General features: G+C 41.0%; 1 protein-coding gene across 3 annotated transcripts in view; it reads left to right on the plus strand.

The window, feature by feature from the left end:
* Positions 1–21,726, plus strand: part of NDC1 (NAD(P)H dehydrogenase C1) — a 330,375-nt gene that overhangs the window by 292,869 nt on the left and 15,780 nt on the right. For all 3 annotated transcript variants that reach the window (XM_089431657.1, XM_089431656.1, XM_089431658.1), the window contains 2 exons: positions 7,731–8,135; positions 8,268–8,344. In XM_089431657.1, coding sequence (XP_089287783.1) covers positions 7,731–8,135; positions 8,268–8,344 — 482 coding nt within the window. The remainder of the gene's footprint in view (positions 1–7,730; positions 8,136–8,267; positions 8,345–21,726) is intronic.

Consider the following 21,726-nt stretch of genomic DNA (forward strand, 5'->3'; position numbering starts at 1 on the left):
TTAGGGCTATGAACAAGGCCGAGCTTGGAGACATTTCTGGGCAGTTTTTTGTGTATGGTTTGGAGGCTATATCTCTGTGTACCAGCCGTAGGTTGAATCTATGTATTTCAGTGGGAAGTAAGCCTGTTTTTAGAGGGCCGTAAGGCCTAATAAGTTGTTGATATACGATTGATTTTGTCTCAAGGTTAGTGCAAGATTCTTGTGGAGATTTGAGGCCTGAATTAGGGCTGGTGCAATTGCTTCAGGAAGTGATAACTAGGGCGGAAAATCTCAAGTCTATTTGCTCAGAAAAGGAGTCTTCCAAGCAAGGTATGTGGTCTCTCTTTGTTGTTGTGATTGATAGGAAGCCTATTGTGATTAATATTAGAAGACTAATGTCTCACTGTAATTGTACTTTGTATCTCAGCTGAACATTTGATGAATATATAAGAAGAAGATGAATTGATTTTTGGGTTTATCCCCTTGTGGGGTTTTGCCCTGGTCTCTAACCTAAACACTGGTGTCTCTATTGTGTATGTTTTTCTTCTAATGTTCCTTATTGTTCCGCTGCATTGTTGATGCTATTGTTCTCTCTATATAATTACTTATGATGACATGGGGTGAATGTAATGTAAATTGTTGAAAAATGTTGATTTGGGGTAGCATTGGATGTGCTCTAGCCACGAAAATTGGTGGAGAGACTATAGCACATGAGATCTCCAAGACCCATAACTGGTTTGGGCAGAATCTAACCAGTTTGGGAGATATTAAAATAATTAATATTTTTAATGGAGTTCCTAAGTCTAAACTTAGGAAAAATAAAATATTAATGTGAATTAATATAAAACTGAGTTAGAATGGTCCAAAAGTCATGGATAAAACCAAATCTAATCTTAGCTGTTGATTAGAGATTTAATCTCAGTTGTTGATGGACCAACGAGAAAAGTATAAGAGGAGGCTCGAGGGTTAGTTGGAGAACACACCAAGAGAGATCAAGAACTCGATTTTCTGGGGCAGGGTTTGCTGAGGAAATTGAGTGGGTGATCAGAGTTGTAGCTGAGGGGCAGTGAATAATAGCAAAGAGGCAGAGTTAGTATTGGGAGCATCAACATAGAACAAAGCTAGCTAGAGGCCACGCATAGGCAGTTAGGAGCTGCGCAGAGCCTGAGGAGGGCCAATGTGTGAGACACAGAGGCTCCAGAGGTTGACGCAGAGCCCCGAGAGGCTGACACTGGGCCAGATAGGCTGACGCTGGGCCAGAGACGCTGACGTAGACCCTAGAGGCAGCATTGGGAGATTTCGTGGGACAGATTGGAGCAGGGGAGCTGGATAGGGTGACACAGTCCCTATCAGGGTGATGCAGAGCAGCGGAAAGGTGTATTGTTGCTGTGGGATCGTTCATCTGGTGATTTAGCCGGAATATCTGTATCCGACTGAGAGGTACTACTGCTGAGGGCATTCTCTATTGGGTGAGCCATTTCTGGCACCCTGGTTGTATTCTGAAACTGCATAATAATAAAATCCTTTGAATAGTTGTACTGGTTTTCCCGCATTGGGTTTTCCCAGGGACATTAGTCCAAAAACAACGGTATCACTTGTGTGCTTGTTTCTTTTAGTTTATGATCTGTATGTGTTGATACTGTACTTGTATTTATTTTCAGTATTTACATGGTAAATAACTTGTTAAGTAACTAAACAAGTAGGAAGAAATAAATCAGATAGTATAGGAAGAATTTCTAACGGATAGACTTAGAAATTCCAACATGGTATCAGACCGTGGTTGCAGATCACAAGATAACTGAAGGCATCAGTCGAGTAGAGTAGTAGCAGCGGAAACAACTGTCCCGAGTGACAGAAGCTGTTCCTAGAATAAAGCAGCAAGGAAGGGGTGACGCAGAGAGCCTACGTCATCAGTTCGAGCCGGGAGGAGGATCAACGCTGAGGTAAAGAGTAGCAGACCTGACCTACGCAGTGCCCGATCATCTTTCTCAGTCAGGAAGGATCGACGCTGTGGCCAAGAGGTGCAGATTGTGCTGGTGCCGGGATTGCGCAGAGCCTAGAGGCTCTAACCTTCAGACCGCTGGGGCATAGGAGGTTGTGGGTAAGTTGCAGAGCGAAGCTGGTGGGGTACTGTGGTCAGAACAATACCTAACAGGGCAAGACCAAGGAGGAGGGAGTTGCTGCCGAGGATTTCTAGCCAAGAAATCTAGATCAATGGTGCAACTGCACAAATGATTAGAGTGGGGCATCTCGACATTGGCAGAGGGATTTCCAAAAGGGAAATCGAGGCTCAGAGGGAGTCAAACCGAGAACTTCCAGACGGGAAGTAGAGAGACTTGAAAGAGTTGAAAGAGGAGCAACGAAATGGCAGTGAATGGGCTAAGAGATCAGGATAGACTGGACGGAGCATCAAACTTCGTAGTCTAGAAGGCCAGGATCTTGTCCATTCTAGACAGGAATCGCATTAAACACTTCGCCTTGAAAACGATAGCGATCCCAGTTGACCCAGCTGAAAATGACAAGTATGAGGAGGCAATGGCCAGGGCAAAGTGCATCATCCTTGATGGTGTCAAGGATCATGTGGTGCCACATATTGCCGAGAAGGAAACGACAAATGAGATGTGGGAAGCCCTGAAGAAATTGTACCAGCATACTTCCGTGCAGAGGAAGATGTTACTTGAAAATCAGTTGTGGTCATATCAAATGCAGAAGGGAGAGCAGATAGATGTCTTCCTTGGTGGATTGAAGGAGATCCATGATCAACTAACTTCCATAGGGGCCACACCGGATCAAGAACTGATGTTGAAGACCGCATTGAACACAATCTCAGAGGATTGGGAGGTATTTGTCCAGAGCATACTGGGCAAGACGAGCCTTCCAGATTGGGAGGAACTGTGGGCGGCTCTTCGTCAAGAAGAGATTAGACGGGTGTCCAAGGCAGGGAGTAGCGGAAAAGGGATTAGAATCAAGGAGGAGGAAGAAGAAGATGTGGCTCTCGCATCTGCAGGAAAGCAGGAAAAAAGAAAGAAGAAGGACCTCTCTAAGGTCAAGTGCTTCCATTGTGGGGAACTGGGTCACTATGCGAACTAGTGTCCTAGGAAGAAGAGCAAGGGAGAGGCTTCTGAGACCAAGGCTGCGCCGGCTAAGGTGGAGAAGGAAGTGGAGATTGATGACGACTGTGCCATGAGTGCTCACACACCTCGAGAGAAGAGGTGGGGATACATCGAGCTGTAGTCAGATAGACTACAGGTGATGAGGGGCAGAATCCTCGAGGTACCCAACCTCTTGGATTATACCTTGCTACAGGAGCCCCTAAGAGGAGTAGTAGGAATAGCACATGTCAGTAGAGACGGATGCGGATGGAGCGATAGAGGGTGCTACAGTGCAGGAGTCCCGAGACAGCGTGAGGCAGAAGTGCGAGATGCATGTTGTTGTTGCAACAACGCAGAGGTCAGTAGAGGGAGCACTTGTCAGCGACAGAGGGAGCTTCAGCATCGGGAGTGTTTCTAGCCTAATGTGGAGGTCAGAATTGGGAGGATCAGTTACTTACTTCTCAGTAACTGAGTTGCAGTGCAACAGTTAGCAATGGCAGTGCTATGGGCAGCACAATGCATCATGATGAGAGGGGATGCAGTGCAGATGTAGCATTGGCAATGGCAGGGCCATAGGCAGCAGCACAGATGCAAAGGGAGTTGCCGTATAGATGCAGCAGTGGCAGTGGCAGGGCCATGGCTAGCAGTACATGATGCAACAGTGGCAGTGGCAGGGCCATGGCTAGCAGTACATGATGCAACAGTGGCAGTGGCAGGGCCATGGCTAGCAGTAAATGATGCAACAGTGCAAAGGATGTTGAGCGGGGAGGCCTAGCATCAACACAGGGACCGATGCTGGATGATCAGTTGGATACTCAGTGAGGAGTATTACTAGAGCACAGTCCTTGCTAAGAGGGTGTGTTGATTTGGGGTAGCATCGGATGTGCTCTAGCCACGAAAATTGGTGGAGAGGCTATAACACATGAGATCTCCAAGACCCATAAATGGTTTGGGCAGAATCTAACCAGTTTGGGAGATATTAAAATAATTAATATTTTTAATGGAGTTCCTAAGTCTAAACTTAGGAAAAATAAAATATTAATGTGAATTAATATAAAACTGAGTTAGAATGGTCCAAAATTCATGGATCAAGCCAAACCTAATCTTAGCTGTTGATTAGAGATTTAATCTTGGCCGTTGATGGACCAATGAGAAAAGTATAAGAGGCGGCTTGAGGGTCAGTTGGAGAACACACTAAGAGAGATCAAAAACTCGATTTTCTGGGGCAGGGTTCGCTGAGGAAATTGAGTTAGTGTTCAGAGTTCCAGCTGAGGGGCAGTGAATACATAGCAGATAGGCAGAGTTAGTATCAGGAGCATTAGCGTAGAAGCTGGGAGAGGGTTGACGTAGAGCCAGCTAGAGGTCACGTAGAGGCAGCCAAGAGTTGCGCAGATCCCGAGGAGGGCCAGGGTGTGAGACGCAGAGGCTCCAGAGGCTAACGCAGGAGCCCCGAGAGGCTGACGCTGGGCCAGATAAGCTGACACTAGGCCTGAGAGGCTGATGCAGACCCTAGAGGCAGCGCTGGGAGATTTCGTGGGACAGATTGGAGCTAGAGAGATGGATAGGGTGACACAGAGCAACATAAAGCTGTATTGTTGCTGTGGGATTGTTCATCCGGTGATTTAGCCAGAATATCTGTCTTCGACTGAGAGGTATTACTGTCGAGGGCATTCTCTATTGGGTGAGCCATTTCTAGCACCCTGGTTGTATTTTGAAACTGCATAGTAATAAAACCCTCTAAATAGCTGCATCGGTTTTCTCGCATTGGGTTTTTCCAGGGACATTAGTCCAAAAACAACGGTGTCACTTATGTGCTTGTTTCTTTCAGTTTATGATCCGTATGTGTTGATACTAGTATTTATTTTCAATATTTACATGGTAAATAACTTGTTAAGTAACTGAACAAGTAGGAAGAAATAAATTAGATAGTACAGGAAGAATTTCTAACGGATAGACTTAGAAATTCCAACAAAAAAGTTTAAAAATGCTATTATCATAGTAGAGAACAATCTAGTCCTAAAATTAACATCTCTATCTTTTTATATTCTTTTGAAAATCATTAAATTCAAAGAGGCATGTGCTAGGGAATCAGTTTGTGCATCTGCAAATCATATCTTGATCCATTGATTCTTTGACCTAGCCAGTTCATTTCACCCAGAGCCATACTTTATTGAAGACTATTTTGGGGTGTAAAATTTGCAAGCTCCTTAGAGAGCCATTTAGTTAGGATCCCTTTAGTCATCTAACCTCTAAGTCTTTTGTGGGAAAGCCTCCCTTGTGGGGATAACATCTGCCCACAAAACAATGGGATTTTGTTGCTAAGGTGACAGTGATGGTGGGTCCCACTCCTTGTTACACGAATCTTATAAGACCCGCGAGTACCTGCGGGTCTTTATGGGTTCTATACGAGAGGGGTCACTCGCATAGGACTCGTAGTCTCTACCCATACTTGTCCAAACCCGCATGGAACCTGGCTACTCGTATTGAACCCGTGAAGAATTGCATGTGACCTGCATAGGACCCCCATAAGCCCTGTGGACCCACTCAAAATTCGTATGTTTTTTTGTTTGTTTGTAGATTGTATTTTTTTTTTTGAAGTTTTTTCTATATTTTGCTAAGTTTTATATGGGCCGTTCTGAAGTCTTATACGGGTAACCGAGTCAATATCCAGACGAGTCTTATACGAGTACAAGTCATGCAACATTGGTCCCACTGTTATTGGGATCTAGTGTGGCAAAGCGATAGGCTGCTAAATGTTTTGGTAACAGTCCCCAAAGACTTGCTTCTCCACATAGCTTTGCAGCATAAGATCTTTTCTGTAGTACATAATACCTCAAACAGTTCTTGCTAATGTTTGGCAACGATATAAAGCACATAAACACAATTTCAGGAGATCACTGGAATTGTCCCGAAGCTCTGAATCCAGTGTAGTTTCATCTTGACCAATACACTAGAAAAAAATTTCATTCATCTGGGAAAATCTTAAATTCCATCTTTGTTTTCCTTCCATAATTCAGACATGCTTTATGTTACTGTCTCACTGTAATGTGGAGTAAAGACACTAAAAGGCATCATTTCTCGCACAGGCTTTGCTGGTGCCATTTTCATGAACAATGAATTTGTAAAAAAATCTGGATGTCTTGCCTGAAGGTTTTTTTATTTTTTGTTGAAATATTCACAGCATAATCCTTGAAACGCAAGAAATGCAACTTCTTGATCCGTTCCTTAATTTCAGGATCTTTAGGCCATTCCATCTATGAGAAGAGGCGTCCTTCAATCTTTGCTTTCTTGAGAATGCCCCAAGTGTCGTAATTCTCTCTTAGATTAGATGACAAGATATCATGAGTGACTACATCATAAAGATCTCACATCGCGTTTATATCCCCCTTTGCTAGATGAGGTATCTCTTCATGTACCAGAAGACCTGTCAGTGCTGTCATTCTTTTGTTTGAACCACTAGAACTGCATATACAAGGTGATACGTGCACCTCGGCCTGCAAGCCTCTGGATATTCCCAACCCAGGAATTGAACCACCACCTTGTTGAAGAATGTTTGAGCATTGAATTTCTGGTAAAAACTGAGTTACCTCATGAAGTAAAGTTCCAGATCTCATCCCTATTCTGGACTGAGTTCGATGAATCCTTTCACCCAAAGTTATGGAATAGAGTTACATTAAAATGCCCCTACGTGAATATTTCGATACAAGGCCTTTTGCATGGCTTACAAGCTCTAAAGCTCCAAACTGATCAACTCTGTGTGGTGCTGCTAATATAACTGCATTTGTCTTTTCTTCCAGCTGCACATATTTCAGTTTCTTTGCATCCACTTCTTGACCACACTGGGTTTATGTTGCAATTTGCACAAAATTAATCAGAGTATGACCATTTTGTTTGGAATTTTTTTCCGATTTGTGTGTTGAAAATGTATGTGCTATCAGCATGCTGTCTCTTTATTCCAATGTTGTTAAAAGCGCGATCGGGATTTAATCGGCGCCGGGAAAAAAGCGGAAAAAATCGTTAAAATCGGGAAAAAATCGGAAAAAATCGGGAAAAAATCGTTTGGCACAAAAATATTCATTTTTTTTCAATTTTTTTAATATCTAAACTTTTGCCTATTAAAAGCCCGCTGCCCCGACCATCTGCGATTTTTTCCTTAAAAATCGCGATTTTTTCGAAAAAAATCGCGATTTTTTGAAAAACTCGCGATTTTTTGAAAAACTCGCGATTTTTTCGAAAAAATCGTGTATAAAAAAAATTGCCGATTTTTATGGGTAAAAATCGCGATTTGATCGTGAAGGGGAAAAAATCGCGATTTTTCGATAAAATCGCGATTTTATCGCGATTTTTCGATAAAATCGCGATTTTATCGCGATTTTAACAACACTGCTTTATTCTACCCTATCATCAATTTACTAAACAAAATTAATGATTGTTATAGCTCTTTGCTTGAATGTTGATGCATTATACAGGTTGACGACTGCTTGGAGATATGAACATTTTGGTTTTTGTTTCCACCTCTCTCTTTCAATTAGATCAATTTTAGAAGTACCACTGCACCCTTTCAACTTGTACATGTAAACGTTACTAAATATCAACATCGATACACATTTCTTGTAGGCTGAAAGTCTAATCCAAATGTGACATGGCATGATGATACAGGTTCTCCTAGAGAGAAATGTTCAGCTACTTTTAGGCTACTTTGTGAGTAGTGTGAGAAAAGATTATAACAACAAGGAGCCTGAACCATATGAAGAAACTGCTGTCACGCACACTACGCCTACAGGGAACACAGAAGACTTGTTCATATTGGATCTTCAACCTGTTCAAAAGGGTTTGCCAAGTCAGACTTTGCAAGCACATTTAGTCCTTTGGACAGTTGGAGCTAAGCCTCAAGTCCCCTCATTTGATTCTTCTTTTCAGGTCCAGCCATTTCCTATAAATGGCAGGGGACAGGTAGAGATTGATGAGACCCTTCAAGTAAACGGCCATCCGCGAATATTTGCTGTTGGGGACTCAGCGGGTTTGAGAGATTCCTCTGGTAGACTTCTTCCAATGACAGCACAGGTAGATTCTCATATTGCAGGAAGGTACACTAGGTTGTTGGAGAGGGTATAACATGCAAATCAATTCTGCTGATCTACTGTACATAGATTACCATTTTATTGCATCTGGATACAGTTTTACCTTGTTTTACAGGTAGCTATTCAGCAGGCTGATTTTGCAGGCTGGAATCTTTGGGCAGCGATCAATGACCGACCTCTTTTACCTTTCAGGCATGAACCCTGACCTTGTATCTTACTAGTATGCTTTTAGGACATGATTGCTGTCAGAATCATGATATTTTTGAATAGTCTCTCGTCTTTTTAGATGCACTTCATGTACCTCTTTTTGTTTCCTTTTTGGCTAAAAATGTTGGTCTCTAGTCGCTTTGACATATTTTGGTCTTTTGTGGACATTAATATGAATTTTAATTTCAATTTTTGATTTATAGAGTGAATTGAATGTAGGAAATATATCAGTGCCTTTAATAATCTATTGAATATATAAGGGTAGGTGATTGGCTTATTTTGTTATTGATGTAGGAGCATCCAACCCAAGGAAACTCATTGTATTCTAGTAGAAATAGGGGGTCTTGTGTTTCAAGGAAGTTGGTTTCCTAAGTATTGGATTTATGTAATTAATTAATGTTTTGAGTGATTTTAATGAGAGTAGGAATTAATTGAATATTGTGAGGCTTTATTGTAAATGTTCTCGAATATAGGAGAACATGAGAGATTTAGGATAGTTGAGAGATTGAAGGATTGAGAATTGATTGTAAATCTTAGATTAGGAGTCAGTTCATGAATCTAGGGATTAGAGAGGAGTTTTAGGAACAAGAAGGAGATTTAGGAATTTTGTTAAGGAATTCATGGATCTAAACCAGAATTGGTTTTAGAATCCCTGGGTATAAATGTAAGCCAAAAAGGCAGAGACAGAGGTTAGACAAGTTAGAAAATTAGATACTTAGATAGTTAATTAGAGTGTGGGTTGAAGCCTACGGGCAGATTTGTAAATCTAAGGCCACTGTAAAGAACATCAGGTCGAGAAACAGAGTTCTTATCCCGTAATTGTTTATTTGTATTTTGTATACAGAGGTTGATTTGAATCTGTATAACTGTGTAATTCGTGTGTTAAGTGATGAATTATGTGTTATCCGAGAACTGCATAATATAAATATATACAGGCAGGATTGAGGCGAATACACAGAGGGGAAGAACGAACCAGAGGTTCGTAATAGATCTTCGAATCCATTGAAGGATCAAGAAAGGGTCTGGAACGATATAGATAAAAGGAGCTTAAGAGGATAAGCTAAAAGGAGTCGCGCAGCGAAAACAACAAGGAATGGAACCATTAAAGAAAACCCAGAAATCATCGAAACCCGTAGAAAATGATAAAGAAACGAAATAAATAGGCGGACAGAGGAACCCAGTAATAACGCTTAGCAACCGTTAGATTTGGAAGATCAATCGCTGAGATTGAGGCGCGAACCTTTGGAATGGAGCGATCGCAATCCTGCGATTAAACGTGGACCGTCAGATCAAGATTTAGATCGACGGTTCATATCTAATCGCAAATCACGTTATTGAATCTTCTGAAGCTCTTCAATTCCATGGAGATTCACACCCATATTCATTTATGGGAGATGATGGAGAAACTCCGACATCTTCCCATCACTTCGTCGATCACTATTATTGTATTATATGGGATGTTATCAAGCCGCAAGAGCTTACTGATAATAACTACACAAAAACGACAAAGAATTGGGCATATCGAACTGTCAATAGGAATGGAGACACGTCCATACAAAGAAGACACGATATTGTACGAATTCGTACGAATTCTTTCTTCTTTCTATATGGGGTATAACAAAATAATTAAAACGATTCAACAAAAAGCCAAGTGATTATAAACCAACTTTAGAAAAATTATAATGTTACTTTATAATATGATTTATAAAGTTACTTTTAAAATTAAAAAAATAATAATAATAATAAAATATAAAATAAAAGTATAAAAAATATAAAAGGGAAATGGATAAATGTCGATTCCAAGATAATACTACCGATGGCTTACACATGCCAGAATGATGTAGGCAAGTGAAGAAATTGTTAGCGATTAAGCTTTGAGGACAATTTTTTTTTAAGAAAGGGGCAATTTTATGGATATAATTCATATAAAATAAAATAAATAAAAATAAATGTAATAACAAACAATCAAAGTAATGATTATTTAATAGTCATTAGTTAAATAAAAAGGCATGTCTAAAAAGACATGCCCAATGATGAAAGGGCACTTGCCTAGGTATATAAGTGGACCCTCATTGTAACATTTTAAATCTTTGTAGTATCATATTATTAATAAGCACAGTGTTACTTGGGAGCAGGAGTGAAAGCGGGGAGCGGGAGCGAAAACGGGTGCGGGAGAAACATTTTCAAAAGCTCCCGGTTTGGGAGCGAATCCCAGAGCAATTTTTATATAATATATATATTTTTAATATTTTGATACATATATGTCAAAAAAACATGTAGAATGATGAATTAAATATAAAAAACATCAAAAAACATGGATTGATCATTGAACCATATAACATCAATCATCCAGAAGTTATAATTTTCATCAACCACGTCCACAAGTTAGTAACATACACCATATTGAGTCTCGTGAATCATGATTCATCAATCTTAAAGTTTCAACTTCAAGCTTTCAAAATTGAAAATTCAATATACAACATTTATCATCATTGATCACCAAAGTTGTACTTGTAAGCTAAGTTTAACCATTACAAGAAATAATATCTAACATGAAATGAAATGAAACAACTTTCACGAAGCATCATATTCATAATTCAGAATTATTACCAATGAGTTATAATTGCCAACTTCAAACTTCAAACTTAAATTGTCACAGTCATATATTTTCTACAAAAAATATCATTATGATATGAAAGAGTCAAGACTCAACATTTATGAAAACTAATAGAAACTAGAAAAGACAAGTAAACTGTAAATCTATTATCTACTACTTCATGTGGCCCTTGCCACGAGAAGTGTCTGATGTATGAGCAGGTTGTGGTGGTCTTCTAGGAGTCTCCTCCCGCACAGACTGACGACTAGAACTAGAAGGCACATGCCCTCCACGTGAGGGTGTAGATGGAGGCGGCGACAACAAAGGAACAAGACTCGCACTGCTACTGGATGGTGGAGGTGGCATGGTTATTGCTTTATCTTCCTCTCTCATAAGTTCTGCTTCCAGTTCTTCAAGATGTATAGTGCCATCCTCCAGATTATCATCCTCTGGGTGGTTGTCCCAAATTTTATATGCTGGATCCTCATAAGCCCGATCACAGTAATGACTCAACAACCTCAAGTTGTAGTGCATATAAACCAAGTTTTCTGCCCGGTTTTCATTGAGTCTATTTCTTTCACATTATGTGTGAAGCTGTAGGTGCTCCAACACCTCTCTGCAGAAGAAGTATTTACAACCTGTGAGAGAACTTTTTTTGCCAATTTTGGCAAAAGTCCCTGGCCGCCATATGATTCCCACCATGTGAGAGCATCAAATCTGTCTCTATCTTCCATTGCATGAAAGGTACCAAACAAACCAGTGCAACTGAAGTATCTGCCTAATTCAAGACGCACACTAGCACATTCCTCCCTGTCAGGTATCAACTTTTCTAATGCTTGCAAATATCCTGTAGATACCTCTTCATCTATATGGGGTTTGACCCTAACCCCACCCCTTGGTGCAAGTTGGCCCAACCAAGATGTAGAGTAGTATTTTGGCGTAAGGATATACGCCAAGCAATGTAGTGGAACATTAAGTTTATGCCACCGTATACACACAATCGTGAATCAGTTTATACAACTTGGGATCATTGTTATGAACAATATCTTTTATTTTCCCCAACATGGTATCCATTTTCTCATACACCTCGCCAATCACTGGTTTATCTGTATTTGCAAACCGAATCCTATGATAAATGGGCTTGGTGAAATCCAATACTTGCCTCACACGTGCCCAAAACATACCATCAAGAGCGGTCTCCTCCACCTGTTCAAAACCTTGTCTGTCAGCTGCATTTGTAGCCCTTTCCTTTAATACCTGCCAGTGTGGACTTGATACCATGCTAGCCAATGACTCTCTTACCTTCAAAAGGCGCCTGAAGGTGAGGTAATAGCTACCAAATCTAGTCCTCGCAATCTTCAACAACTCCAATCTTGAGTGACTGCGGAAAAGGCCATGGGTATTGCTATGATTTGTAATAAATTTTATCATTTCTTTGCCTCTCTTGTACAAATCACCAATCCATTTGTATTGTTCGTTTTTGTTCTTAACAATATCATGCATCAAAAGGTTCATTGTGTGAACCAAACACCCAAACCAAAATATGTTGGGGTATTTATCCTCAATAATTGCTCTCGCTGCCTTACAATTAGGAGCATTATCAGTGATGACTTGGATGACATTGTATGGCCCAATACGCTCAATTGTTTCAAGTAATGGTTCTGCAATGTTGATGCCGCTCTTGAACTTGTTTGAGTAATCATATGCTGAAAGAAAGATGGCACCACTAATAGACACAACGAGAACATTTATCAATGGCTTGCCTTTTACATTTGTCCATCCATCAGATACAATGGACACCCCATGGTTAGTCCAAGAACTTGTCATTTTATTCAAAGAATGTGATATTTTTGCTTTTTCATGATCAAGTCCAACGGTTCTTGCCTTGTCATACCCAGGGCTCTTGTATCATTTAGGGGCATCATTTATGGCAGAAACCATTTCGTGCCAATAAGGTGAGCGAAGAACATTGAATGGTATCCCACATGCATAGAGAAACCTGTAAACTTTTGAATCCACATCATTCCTACACCCTTCATCAAGGAAATCTGATATGTTTCTATGCCTTAAACTTGGTGACCCTATGCCTCCATATCCACTGCCTTGGGAGGATGCTGAAGGAGTTCTTTGTGCATGTGATTGTGAGCTTGGTTCAAAGAAACCCTTTGATTTTTTAGATTTGTATTGGGCTTCCTCCTCTTCCCTTATGTATTTGGCTCTATCTGCTGCTGACACACCTGTACAAGTTTTGATTCCTATTTGTTTATCTCCATCCCATGGCCTTTTCTTGCAGAGGTGCTTTCTGGCACGGGTGTATGAACCTGTGTAATTATTGTTGCAATGGAGGCAATGAAATTTAGTGGTTCCACCCCCTTTCCTTGCTTCAGGCCTATTAACATATTTCCACAATGGGGTTTGGTCTTGTTTAGTTTTTTGAGCTGACTCATGTTCACTTTCCTCCAGCTCCTCCTCATCGGGGTTTTCATCAAATCCATTATGACCCCCTTCTTCGTCCCCTTCTTCATTTTCAACCCTCCTTTTTTTACTCTCCAACACCATAATAACCAAAAAAGGAACCAAGAAGAAGAAAATGCCAAGAAATATAACCATGATGTTTGAAATTTGAAGTTTTAAATCTGCAAAAAAATGAAATGGAAATGGGAATAGGAAATAGAGAAAAAAATTTATTTATTTATTTAGGATTGAACATTAAAAAAAATTGCTAGAATAGAGTGTAGAGCCTACCTCTTTGGCCTCCAATCTCCCCTTGCTCCTTGCTTTCTCTTGCTCTCTCACTCTCTTGCTCCTCGCTCCTTGCACTCTCTTGCTCTCTCCTTGCTTGTTAAAATTGGCAACCAGGGCAAAACTTCATGTGGGTCATCTTATTCATGGCTGATAATATTTTTATTAGACTCCTCTCGTCGAGAGGTGTAGGATTGATATAAAGATCATCCGATTCCGATAAGTATTCATGGAGATATGAATTTATTTTGATTATGGAATTATTATCAAGCCGACCTACAACTCATGTAGGCTCAGAGGCCCAACAGTCGCATCTATTCACCCACCAACGTTGTGTATAAATATAAGAGGACTTTTTCTCATTTGGACTCACTCATCTCATCACATCTCTCTCTCTCTCTACTACGCAGAAATGAGTCTCTTCTCTACTGCGCTGAAATGGGTCTCTCTCTCACACATGTGAAGCCGGAAGCTGTTGAATTTGAAGCTGTAACTGCAGAAGTAAAGATTGACTTGTGTGGCCTAAAAGATCTCCTCATTTGAACTGCGCTGTAGGTTCATCTGAACCTCCTCTGAAAGCCGCAACTTTTGGTGGTGGAATGAAGTCAATCCGACGAACGGTTTGCAAGATATCGACTGCCCTAGTTTGAAGCCGGAAACTACTGAAACTGAAGTTGCAACTGCAGAAGTAAAGATTGACTTGCGTGGCCTAGAAGATCTCCTCTTTGGAACTGCGCTGTAGGTTCATCTGAACCTCCTCTGAAAGACGCAACTTTTGGTGGTGGAATGAAGTCAATCCGACGAACGGTTTGCAAGATATTGTCTGCCCTAGTTTGATAATGAAGCTGCTAATGCTGATGCTGTTGATCTAGGGTTTGCTACTGCTGATATGAATCAAATTTATTGTACTATTTCTCTCTGCTGAATTATTGAAGATAAAAGAAGATTTGATCAAAGGGTTTCCCCACACATTGTGGGGTTTGTCCCTGGCTAGCCGCCACATCTTGTGTCTCTTGTCTTGGCTTGTTTTCTGTCAATCGTTTAATGTTCTATCTGCACTTTACTTTATGTACATGTGATTGCTAATCGGTGGAATATAATAAGAAAAAGAAGTAAACTGTTATAAGCATAGAACATACCATAACTTAACATGGTATCAGAGCTGAGGTGAAGACAAAGCCCGAGCAAGAGTAAGAGCAATCATCGAAGAGAATATTGGCAAGGCTATCCTAAAAGAACTGTGGGGTCCTCAACACTCTTTCCTATTGAAGACAAGCTCAGTGAGAAAGCTGACTATCACAGATGGAAGATGTCTATCGATCTAACCCTTGAGAATCAAGGAGTGTTGGATCATGTGAGAGGCAATATTGTTGAGCCTCCATCAAATGCATCCGCTGCTGCCTGGAACAAATGAAAAAATGGAGAAGTCAAAACAATAGAAGATCATCCGGGACTCTATCGACAAGCACTTGGTGGCCTACATCTCTGAACTGGACACCTCCAAGGAAATCTACGATAGACTGGTGAGTTTATTTAAAGTTAATGATGCAAATCAAGTTTTGTTTCTTAGAAATAAGTTGAGGGAAATCAAGAAGGGTAAAGATGAAAGTATGCAAGCATACTTCTTAAGAATCACCGAGATCAAGAACGATCTCCTATCTATTGGGGAAACTACTACTGATAGAGAAATGGCACTCACAACTCTTGGAGGATTGCCATTTGAATGGTATGTGTTCAGGACTACTCTTTTGAATTATAATGTAATTCCTGGTTTCAAGGAATTAATGGCTAGATGCATTCAAAAAGAAACAAGGGAAGAAGTGCAAGAAATGCCCATGCCTAAAGGTCCTCCTGCTGCCTTTTCTTCTCATGCAAAGAAAAGAAATAATTCCGGGACTAAATCAAAAGGAAAGGCTGGACCTAAGGCTAGAAGAAAATGACGATGTTACATTTGCGATAAAGCAAGTCACTATGTATGAGATCATGAGCATCATGATGAATGAGATCATGGACATAAAGAGCAACATGAGATCATGGACATATAGGATAGCATGATGATGATGCACACTAGTTTGAGCAGCATTATGATGGATAAAATCATGGACATGGGCAGCATGATGATAATCATGATTAGAGAAGCATGGTACAGTATGCAGTGGTGCAACTCGAAATCCCTCTGATGGCAATCAAAGGAATGACAAATTCAACAGCAAAGGTAAGAGGAGAGTTGGGAATCAAGGAAGAGGACAAGCATTCAAGAAGGCTGGAAATTCTAGGATGTATTAAATGCACCTGACCTCAAAAGGAACCTAGTGTCCATCTTGGCAATGGAAGACAGAGGCTACAAGGTAACCTTCAGCAATGGCAAGGTATGTATATGGAAAAATAATGTTAAAGATGCCTTTACTCTTGGGTTTAGTGTTGATTCATTATATCAGGTCGATGGAAGTCCGCTAGGTGTCATGTCTTGTGACACAACTCTTTAGTCCGAACTTTGGCATCGGAGGTTTGCCCACCTTCATTACAAAGCTCTACCCGATGTAAGACAGATGGTAACAGGGATGCCCGAATTCCAAGTAGAGAAAGAAGGTGTATGTCCGGGATGTGCCAAAGGAATGCTCAAAAGGGGACCATTCCCGTCAAGCCAAAGCAAGACCACCGATATATTACAATTGGTTTACTCAGGCATACCTGAGGTTGGCATTAAGAGGGAGACTACTACACCACATACTCCTGAGCAGAATGGTGTGGTGGGAAGGAAGAACCACACGATGATGGAAGCTGTCCGGGCCATGCTACATGATCAAAGACTTCCAAAGTTTCTATGGGCTGAAACTACAATCACTGCCGTATATGTACAAAATCGATGCCCTCATCAAGCATTGGGTTCCTAAACTCCTGAAGAAATGTTCACCACCGGTCAAAGGGAAGTCGTGATTAGTCATGATGTCACCTTTGACAAAGATATGGCTCTCAGCAAGGTGGACAATCTGCTGACTTTGAGTAGCTCTCAAGAAGCCGACACCAGGGAACCGAAAGAAAAGGATGATGAATCAATGCCTGATGTAGAAGAACCCATGGATCCTGTTGTCGCACAAATTGTCACGACAACGCTCAGATCGGGGGCTGTCACCCTGATCCCCGATCTCTCCGTTTAAGCCTGTCTCCCGCGGCTAAGGGGGGTAGACCCTATAGGAAAAATGGATGACCAACTGTGAACCAGTTGGGCTGGGAGACACGAAAGGAAACCAACACTAAATAGATTTTATTAATTTAATGGACCAGTGCCTTATAGAGTTAATGGCTGAATGAAAATGCTGCGAAAAGATGAACTCATTAACAATCATTTACCATCAGATAACTCAAGTAATGCAAAATATTCAATAGATGCACAATGCTTTAATAGTGATCCAGCGATTAAAACTCAATAACGATATTCCAGCAATTAAAATTTCGAAAGATAAATGCTTTAAACAACCACGTAGAATGCTAACCAGAGATCACATTCATGTAGCTAATCTTTAAATGATCATTCAAGAGTATTTAACCACATGAAAAATGATAAACATTAACCCCACATCAAAAATTTAGCCTCAGCGAAAGAGATAAAAAGTAACAGATTCTTGGGCTAAGATTCAAACTGGCAAAATATTTCCAAAATATTTTTATGTTTTCAAATAAAACAAGACTAGGCTGACTAAAGTCTAAATAAATGAGACTATATAAAAAGAAAAATTTTATATCTTTTTTCAAATTTTTTTTATGATTTTTCTAATTTTTATACTTTTTTATTTTTTATGATTAATAAAAATAAAACTTAAACTAAACTATAGAATTAAAATCTAGAACTTTTTTGTTTTTTTATGGTTTTATAATTTTTTAAGAATTTTATGATTATAAAAAAGGACTTGAAATCAAAATTTAAAATTAAAACTAAAGTCTGAAAAGGACTTTTATTAATGACTTTTTTATTTTTTATAATTTTTATGATTTAAAATTAAGATCTAAACTAAATCTGAAGGAAAAGTAAATCTAAACAAAATTAATAATTCTAAAACTAATCTATAAGGAACTTTTTTTTATTTTTTATTTTTATTTTTTTTAAAGACTCCAAATGAAACGATGAAAATAGCAAATATCTAATATATATTTTTTTTTGTTACCCCCTTTTTTTTATATATTTAAATAAATTTAAAACTAAAACAAATTAGTCTATTGCATGAAAATTTTAAATCTAACAAGTAATAAAAAGAAATGAAAATCGAAAACTTTTTTTCCCTTTTTTTTTTTATAAAACTAAAAACTAAGGAACCTACGCGAATAAACTAAGGAACCTACGCAAACCCCTGATAAAAAAATACGATGACATAGGTAGCCAAAACTAAGACTTAGATCCAAAATTAAAAATTTCAACCTATGGAAATTACAGTACGTAGGCAAATAAATCGTCTTACCATACAGGTCTCGGCCGTCGTGATCCTGGTCCGTGTGAAAAAAAAGAGGGGCGAGATTCTTACAAAACGCTTGTAGGTCGATCGACGACGGAGGGATTTGTGTTTTTGCAGCTTCCAGCAACGCTTAATGGCGGAACGCTCTGGCCCGTATATGCGTTTTGCTTTGCAGGTTATTTGACGGCGGACAGAGTGAGTGTAGCAGCAGCGTGGAAGAAAAAAATGGCTCACGCAGGTTTGCAAGCTTGCTGTTCGACGGACAGATGAACGCTAGCCCGTGTATATTTAAAACAAAAAAAAAACGTGATTTTTTGTTTTGTTTTAGGTGACAGCGGAATAGTGAATGCAGGTGCGACAGAGTTGCTTGTGGAGTATGGCAGCGAAGGGGAGCTTTGATTTGACGCTGGCAGAGAAACGAAAAAAACTGTGACTGCGGGGATGAGGGGTCGTAACGCGTTTTGCAAGTGGATGGCCAAGAGTGTGAAAGATTTGCAGGTATAGCAGCGTTTTAAAAAAAATTTGGATGACTGCCAGTAAAGATTTGATACAGATTCGAGGGTTTGGACAACAGTAAATGGAGGAGCACAGGTCCAAAGCCAAACTTTTAAAAGAAATTGAAAGCTCCAGGCCACAGTAAACAGATTGCCCTAAAAAACAAAAACTGCAGCTCTCCACGAAATTTATATTTGAAATTCCCTGCTCGAAATTTGCCTGATAAAACCCCGAAAATTTCTCAATCACCTGCACCTGTAACCTGCAAAAGAAAGAAAAACCCTAATAATATGTGCATAAAACAAAATTTAAACCCTAGATGATCTAAACAGTTTACAGCTCTTTGACTCTTAATGATCCAGGTGGATGTTGGTGGCCACCCACCAACCCATTTGGACCCCCACAACTGTCTCTTTCAGTCTTTTCAGTTTCCTAAATTGTAGCACAACTTACTATTTTTAGCAGTTTTTCGGGTCCTGAACTTCCGGAGCCGTTTTGAGGCCCTAAACGACGTTTTTTTGGGAATCTGGGGGCAACATGGGTCTATAGACCAATGTTGCCCTTCCCAAAGTGGTAGTGCTCGGATAGATCTTTCTAACGAGCTATTGTACGCGTCAAACGGAGATCGTATGCCAAAGTTACGACCCCGGGAAATTGATGTACCAATTTACCCAAACGGGGCCCACAATTTGGCGTTTCATCTTCTAGGGTTAGGTTTCGGGATGTGAAGGGTTTTCCATTGTTTCTCAACAATAAATAGGCCTTCGAGCCTCATTGTAATACAGTTCGGAACAGTTCAGAGGCATGTAGCCGCACATCTCTTCTCAGAGATAGCTACCATCGCCCTAGCTGGTTTATTTCCATTTCTGGTTGTATTCAGTATTTTCCATTAATGAAATGAATCATTATTTCCGCTGCATCTATGTGTTTATGGTTATTGCATCTCTGTATTTATGGTTATCTCTGTAATTTGTTGCGTTCCTGTTTAAATCCGGATCAGTGGTATCAGAGCGGTCTGCTTTTTCTCTGTTTTTCTTTGCATGTCCCCAACGAGGTCGGGATATAAGGAATTAGGGCTTGAACTGGTCGAACCTTTGCAAGACCAGCCTCGCAAATCCCGACGGCCTCCCATGGCGGATGAGAAGAAAGACGAGGGGGCAGGAGATCCTATCAAAATCTTGCTCGAAGAAGCGCTCGAGCGGCAAAGGAACGCGATGATGGATAGCTTTGCGCAGATCCTTCAGCGGCTACCCAGAGGCGACGCATCGACTTCCAAAAGCGACTCTGGAAACGCCACACCGTTTAAGGTACAAGTTAATTTTGAAATCCCCATCTTCGAGGGTCAAATAGACGCAGATGCCGTAGATAAATGGTTAAATCTGCTAGATGGGTATTTTTCTGTTCATGAATTTTCAAGTCGGGAAAAGATTATTTTTGCTCTTCTCAAAGCAGCCCCCCACGTCAAGGACTGGTGGGAAACCTACTGCGAGCAGAAGGATGAAAGTACAGGCTCACTATTTTCAGCCGCACCCACTTGGAATGACTTCCGGGATGCCATCAAGGAGCAGTACTACCCTGTCGGAAGCTATGAGGACAAATACATCAAATGGACCACATTGCGGCAGGGACGAGACCAAGATGTGCCAGAGTTCACAAACATTTTTCATACCCTTCGCACACAGTTGGGTATCAAAGATTCTGAGCTGCATCTGGTACTCAAATACCGCGGCTGCCTGCACAGATACATCCAGGGAGAGATGGTGTTCTTGAACATCTCCTCGCTCGGCACGGCGTACCGATATGCTGTCAAAATCGAGCAAAAGTTCAAACAGAAGAAGCGAGACTTTGGATCTGCAAATCCGAAGCCCAAAGGACAAAGCCAAGGCGGGGTGACCCAAGACAACCCGTCGAAGCCGCAAGAAAAGAACAACACCATGAAGCCGAAGAAAGACACAGGGAAGTGGTGTGAGTTCCACAAGAGTCCCACTCATAACACAAGTGAGTGTCGGACCAAGCAGTCGCTGGTGGCCGAGTTGAAGGCTTCCGAATCAGATGCATGTTCCGACCCTGAGCCAGAACCTGACAAGGGGAATGGTAAAGGGAAGCAGATCATTGATGCGGACCCCAGCGCCACTGTTGCCACCGCCAAGATCCAGAAAGATGAGCCCACAGATCCAGAAGAGGGGGAGCGTCTTTTCCACTCACAGATGTGGGTGAAGAGTTCACCGCTGCGATTCATTGTCGACAGTGGTAGCCAAAAGAACCTGGTTTCAGCAGAGGTCGTGAAGCGGTTGGGCCTACCAACTACACCACACCCACAGCCGTACAGTATCGGGTGGCTTCATGAAGGACGAGATCTCAAAGTTCGCCAGCAGTGCCGCCTTCCATACAGCATCAAACCATTCACAGACGAGGTATTGTGTGATGTTACACCTCTGGATGTTTGTGATGTACTATTAGGCCAGCCATACTTGTGGAGGCGACATGCTGTGTATGAGTCAAGGCCTCGCGCTGTCATTATTTCTTTGGGTGATTCAGTATACAGGATACCAGAGGTAGCTCCACCTACTGCCACATCTTTGATCACTGCTAAGAAAGGCAGCAAGCTCATATCACAGACCAGGAAATTCATTTGTCTGGTTCACTCCCAAAGTAAGGGGAAGATCGTTGCTACATCCATGACCCCTGCAAAGGGTTCCTCCACGCAGCAGCAGCAACAAAGGGATACGGTCATGACAAAACACAGGAACAACTTCTCCTCACCCACATGCATACCACACAAGTTTCAGGTGGGCAACAAAGTCTGGTTGCATCGACAAAAAGAACGCCTTACAAGAGCCCATCAGAAGCTCCGACCACTCCGACATGGTCCTCACAACAGTACCAAGGCTATGGGGAACAATTCTTTGGAGCACATCATTCCTCCATTCATTCGCCTGCACCAAGTGTTCAATGTGGACGATCGTCGACCATGCTTCCCACCATCACTGGACACATCAGAGATTGCAGGACAAGTTCAGCAGATGGAGGAACTCAACGCAATGGGGACCATTGCTTCCTAAGGGGGGAGGAATGATCCAGGTGGA

This window comes from Pinus tabuliformis, chromosome 5_1 (assembly GCF_031772625.1).
Source record: "Pinus tabuliformis cultivar Carrire ecotype Pingquan chromosome 5_1, CPIR1, whole genome shotgun sequence".
Classification (NCBI taxonomy): Eukaryota; Viridiplantae; Streptophyta; class Pinopsida; order Pinales; family Pinaceae; genus Pinus; species Pinus tabuliformis.